This window comes from Benincasa hispida, chromosome 1 (assembly GCF_027475165.1).
Source record: "Benincasa hispida cultivar pf3 chromosome 1, pf3_genome.v1.1, whole genome shotgun sequence".
NCBI classification, from domain to species: domain Eukaryota; kingdom Viridiplantae; phylum Streptophyta; class Magnoliopsida; order Cucurbitales; family Cucurbitaceae; genus Benincasa; species Benincasa hispida.
This window is the reverse complement of record NC_143478.1, coordinates 16,573,466-16,579,497: the sequence shown is the minus strand read 5'-3', so window position 1 is coordinate 16,579,497 and position 6,032 is coordinate 16,573,466. Positions and strand designations below refer to the sequence as shown.

Sequence of the window (6,032 nt, the reverse complement as noted above, 5' to 3'; positions counted from 1 at the left end):
CAACAATATTATACGAAGATAACACAGCTTGCATAACCCAAATCAAAGAAGGATATATTAAAGGAGATAGAACAAAACATATTTCACCGAAACTTTTACACACTCATGATCATGAAGAAGATGATGACATCATTGTATAATAAATTTGTTCGAAGATAACCTAACAGACTTACTTACAAAGACATTACCAACCGCAACTTTTGAAAAATTTGTGGACAACATTGGAATACGTCGACTCAGGGATCTTAAGTGATTTTTTGATAAGGAGGAGTAAATATATTGTATTCTTTTGGGAGTATGTATTACATGAAATATATACTCTTTCTCCTTCACTAGGGTTTTTCCTAATAAGGTCTTAACAAGGCATATTTCATATATATATATGGACATCTAAGGGGGAGTATTATGAATATGATAATAGAAATAGATGCACATTGCTTAGTGTCCCAAAGACCATGTATCACCATTCATGGAGATATAGCATGTATACATAGCTATGAAAACATTCAATAGCATTAGTCATTAAAGCTATCTTTAACATATAATAGCTTGCTCTCAATGCTATCTTTATTATATAATAGCCTTTTCTTAATGCTTTATTTGACATATGATAACCTTTTTTTAGGACTATTATATCATATATATATAGCTTTAATTTTATGTTATAACAAACAATATTGAAATTATGTCCATTTACATTACAAACACTTATTTTAAGTTAAATAGACATATGGAATAATTCACAATGTATGCATTAAATACAATGAATTCCTTTCATTATTGAAATTTAGTAATCAATTTACATTAGAAACTAAATAAATTATCCAATAATACAAAAAATACATCAAATGTAATTTTCAACCATACAAGGTTCACAAAATACAAAATTCATCAAGTTTTGAGTATTATAGCATCATGAAATTGAGCTTCTATCTTTGATCTTCATCTACCTATAAAAAAAAGTGAATTAGCATCAGATTGGTTCTCAAAATCACAATTGAATGTCAAGACTATATAAAAAGTATGTAATTGTCATTTTGACTCTCAAAACAACCTAAAAATATGTGGTTCATTAATAATCGTCAAAGTTACATAAACACAATTATTAAACCTTTAATTACCTCTAAATTCATGAGTCTGTCATTCATTTTAGCTATTCTCAATGTAACAAATATATAAGCATTGGGCAAGAAGGATAAGTTTACATTAAACTTCATAGATCATTGAAATAATAAATGTCACCAATTAGGCAATAATAATACAAGAAATGATCATGAACTCTAAACATATGAAAATAGTAATAAAATAGAAACAAAGGCACAATGAATAAATATGTTAAAAACAAATTTAGAATAATACGTAAAATATGGAGATGTTTTACAATTCTAATAATAGATTGAAATCAACAATAGACTAAAGTGTAACTTATTTACCCATTAAGAAAAAAGCAAAAAATAAGCATGACAAACATGCTAAAATAATACTTTCCTACATGCGGTTCATTGACAAAAAGATTCTAATCTTGTCTATAATCACGTGGACCTACAAATAATACTCATGGTAAAACCAGTGCAATAAACAATTGAAGGCGAGAAGAGAAATAGTGTAGAAAAAGAGAGAAGAAAAGGAAATTGTTATCAAAAGAATAAGAAAGCGGTAATTCAAAATGTTCTAAAAAATGTTTTAAATTGAAATTTGAGCATTTGTATGTTATTACCCACTTTAAAAGTCTCTCTTGTTTGAATAGGGCAAGTATCGAGTGGGGGAGCATCGAGTGAGTTTTATTTTGCAGCAGATCTGAGCGAGCATCAAGTTCTTCACAGTGGGGAAGTTTTGGATTGAATAGAGGACTGGATCAAGACTTGGATCGAGTTCAATCGAGGATCGAGTTCTGGACAGAATCAAGACTTGGATCGAGTTCTGGACCGAATCGAGTTCTTCATAGTGGGGACGAATTCTTCATAGTGGAGATTGAGGATAGAGTTTTGGACCGGATCAAGGATCGAGTTGTAGCATAAAATTTTTAGACTAGAGTTACAGAATCATTAACAATCAGAGGAAACAAAACTCAATACATAATTGCATTCCATTTAGCTAGCTCAATCTCCTTCAAGTGTAGAAACTATAATCGAACAGCAACCAAACACAAACAATAATTAATTGCCAATGGAAAAACGAAAAAAGGAAAATCCAAAATCAAATAAAAGAAAAATGAAAATGGATCTAAGGATGAGTAAAGAGAGAAAAATCACGCTCACCAAAGTTGCTGCAACCAACGGAGGTGATGGAAAATCAGTCGTCGACGGTGGAATGCGAGCGCATATTTTAGGGCACACTCGGAGTTGAGAATGATAAAGAGAGGAATTAGAACAACATGGGTTTCAAGTGCTGATAGTTGTGATTTGAGAAAATAAGGGTTGAGATTTGAGAGAAAGAAGATTGAGATTTTGTGTGGAGAGATAGAGAAAGGAAAGAAGAGAGATAGAGAAAGGAAAGAAGAGAAATAGAGAAAAATAAAATATGAGTTTTTCCTGTTTGAAAAAGGAGTGAAGCGTGCAACCCCCAAAATTTTAAGTGTTTGGGTGGATAACTATGAAATTTTGAGCACACCCCCAAATTTTGATTTTTAACATTTCCCCCCCTTTTTTTTAGACTTTCTATCGCCAATTTTTAAAAAAGCTATATCCAAGAGCTATAATAAGTCATATTTGTTGTAGTGGTATTTACAAGGGTAAAACGATAATTTTGACCTAGTTGTAAAATATGAACAATTGTGAAAGATTGACTTACTGATTATAGTTAAAATGGACAAAAATATATCTACTATGAGGAGAGTGCAACTATCGAGCTATAGTGGTGTGTCTTGATAGTTAACGAATATTGATTAATTTAGTCTAAAAGAGTTTAGCCAATTAATCTTAAATCGTTGAAGTTCATGATGTATAGGTCTATAATGTCTCTCCACTAGCTCATAAAAAAAATGAAATTACCATAATAATTAAATACCAAATATTTTGATTACAACTAACAGAACATCATCAGTACAAACGTCTTTGTAGAAAGAAAAAGACAAACACCTTATTTGAAATAATAATATTCATGTGTTGTAGGAAGAAACACATGATTTGGCATTTGTAAATTGGAAAGACATAAAATAAAATATTAACCAATGAAAGGAGTCCTGGTGACAATGCCTGTTTTCTTAGCCACCCAAACCCAAACCCTATCGCACCTAAAATCTAGAGTCACCATTGATCCTTCATCAACAATAATTGCATCAACCAATGGATTCTCCTTCTCAATAATCTTCTCTGCTTCTTTTCCTTCCTTCCCAACCAATTCCGGCCATGAACTCTTTCCTAAACGTTGCAACATTAAAAAATAATAATAATAATAAAAAAAAATAAAAAAAAATACCATACATTAATTCCTTTTTCTCATATATATAAAAAATATTTTTCACCAAACTGATCACTTGATAACCATTTGAGTTTTGAAAAGTAATTTATAAAATACTACTACCCTATATTGAGGTTTATCTGTTTTGTTATTTACATTGCAGGGATGCTTTTGAAATACACGTCAGAATTTTAATAATAAAAAGATGGAGTCTCTCTCCCTCTTTTTTAGTTTTCTGTTTTTGAAATTTATGTCTTTGTTTTCATCATAAATTCCATATTATGGTTCTCATATATATATTTTTTTTTTTAAAGAATGCCTGAATTGATCTTAGTTAAATTTTATATAAAAAAACAAGTTTCTTCATTCTTTTTAATTTTCAAAGCTTTGCTTGATTTTTTAAAATATTAGAGGGAAATCAATAACAAAATTATAAAGAAATTTATAGGCGAAAATAATGTTTATAAGCCTAATTTTTCAGAAAAAAAAAACTAACAGGACGTAGTTCTTACGAGCATGTTTTTATTTTTGGAATTAAAATTTGAATTCACATGTTTTCTTCAAGAAAGATGAAACTTATATTAAAAAAATGGTAAAAAAAATAAGTACAATTTCCCAAAATGTAACGATTTAAAAAAATGTAATGTGCCTATGGGCTTAATAAACTATACCTTTACATGTTGTAGACATCCTTGACTTTGTTGATAGAGCTTCCTTTGGATTATATTTTTTTTTCCTTCTCTCTCTGTTTTAAGAAGCTCTTATGATCATATTTGTATGGGGGGAAGTGGGTTTTTATAGAGGTTGGGTTTCATTTATTTGGGCTGGTTTTATTTGACTTTTAATTTTCTTGTAAATTATTATTCTATCATACTTAAGAAGACTAGATATCTAGCTTGGCTCCAATGTGAGGCGTCTACATAATATTCAAAAGTTTACATATATACTTGAATTTGTATAGTTTTTGTTCCCTTTCTCTCTTTATGCTTAAATAATTTTGATTATTCTACCTTAAAATTTTCCAATTAATAACTTTATATAATTTGTTAGGATATCAACAATTAAGTATTTAAATTTAAAATTTTAAAGGTATAACATTGCCATCATTAATTAAGTTATGTTCAAGTTATTTTTTTTATAAGCTTAACATATCAACTTTCCTGACTTAACCAATGATAAATATTAGTCCCACTTATACATAATTACAAGATATTTTTTTATATTGATCAACCAAACTATACACGTGGTGGCCATTTATTATATAAGACTTTACACCACGTGATCGGATATTTATTTGTTGGAGTTGAACATAATAGTTGAATTGAATTTAGATTCAATTTCATGCAAAGAATATCACAACTTCTATGTGGCCTAGTCTTCTTCTTTTTTTTTTTTTTTTTTTTTTTTTCCTCTTTACAACATGTCAAACTTCTAATCTATTGGTCAATGATATATGTTTTAAAATTCAAAATAAATAAATAAGTTCATATCTTAACCATGATATTTTCACAAACCTATATTTTAAGATAATTCTTTTATAGGAAAAGTAATTTATATTTTAATGCATATTAATTCTTATATGAATTTATGTACAGAATTTTTTTCATCATTCTATATATGTGTTTAACTAAAAAAACAATAATTAGAAAAAATGACCATAATTTAGTAAAATTTTGAAAGGTCTTCTTGGCTTGTCTATACTTATATTAATATTTTGTTGAATAATTGTGTTAGTTGATGTTATAAGGGTTTAAAGTTTGAGTAGAAGATAAAAGAAAATACTAAGTAGGTCTTTTAGGGGTAAAATATAATAATTTATAGATTCTTCTCGGCCGTTTAACCAAATCATTGGGGTAGATTGGAATTAAACTTGAAAATCTATAGGGCACAAATTGAAAACTAAGCTCAAAATGTATGAGATTAAATTAAAAATTTTACGACAATCATAGCAACCAAATTAAATTTTTTATTGAATTATTTTTTTAAAAAATGATACTTTGTCCAAACTATAGAAACCATACATTTATAAAATTAATCTTATCTATATCAAAGTTTAAAATGTTGATGTCCACGAAAATATATGTCGATATCTCAGATTTATATAAATTATGTCGATGTAACTAAATACACTTTTAATTATTAATTTGTCAAAATGTGCATATAGAAAAATTGTTTTATTTATAAATTTTAAAAATTCCAAACCCCTATACTAAAGTCAAAACGTACTTAACCCAACTCTTTTCTCTCACCCATAGAAATGTTGCCTTTATCTATAAATCTATTAATAACTTTCGAATCTAACCAACATGAAACTTGTGTAATTAGATTCCAAACACTAGAGATCATCATTAGAGGTTGGAGGTTCAATCCTCCATTCCGTTATTTTTTGGAAGAAGATACGATTCATACAAAGATCAGTAGGTGTACCAGAATATCTCAGCTATGATACATTTTTAGCACTCTCATCATCTCCCACAATTCCTTATACATTCAATAAAAACAGGGCCAAAAGACATTACATAAGGGGAATAGAGAGAAGCCCCTAAGAAATCCCAAACAATCAAAGATAGTAGTTAAAATAACTTGAAAGAAATTGAGGAGAATGTAAGAGGGAATTATTGAATACTAAAATT

The 6,032-nt window shown here is 28.5% G+C and overlaps 1 protein-coding gene and 1 long non-coding RNA gene across 2 annotated transcripts; both read right to left on the bottom strand.

Moving 5' to 3' along the window:
- Positions 1–757: 757 nt before the first annotated feature.
- On the bottom strand, positions 758–2,711 carry LOC150038283 (uncharacterized). Its single transcript, XR_016525929.1, has 2 exons — positions 2,259–2,711; positions 758–950 (listed from the first exon to the last, which is right to left on the bottom strand). It is a non-coding gene; the product is annotated as an uncharacterized LOC150038283 (long non-coding RNA).
- Positions 2,712–2,972: 261 nt separating this feature from the next.
- Positions 2,973–4,222, bottom strand: LOC150038282 (glu S.griseus protease inhibitor-like). The gene is made up of 2 exons (XM_090310137.1): positions 4,071–4,222; positions 2,973–3,359 (listed from the first exon to the last, which is right to left on the bottom strand). Exons 1-2 carry the CDS (start codon positions 4,087–4,089, stop codon positions 3,163–3,165), a joined length of 216 nt encoding a protein of 71 aa, XP_090166263.1. The 5' UTR covers positions 4,090–4,222; the 3' UTR covers positions 2,973–3,162.
- Between the last annotated feature and the right edge of the window lie 1,810 nt (positions 4,223–6,032).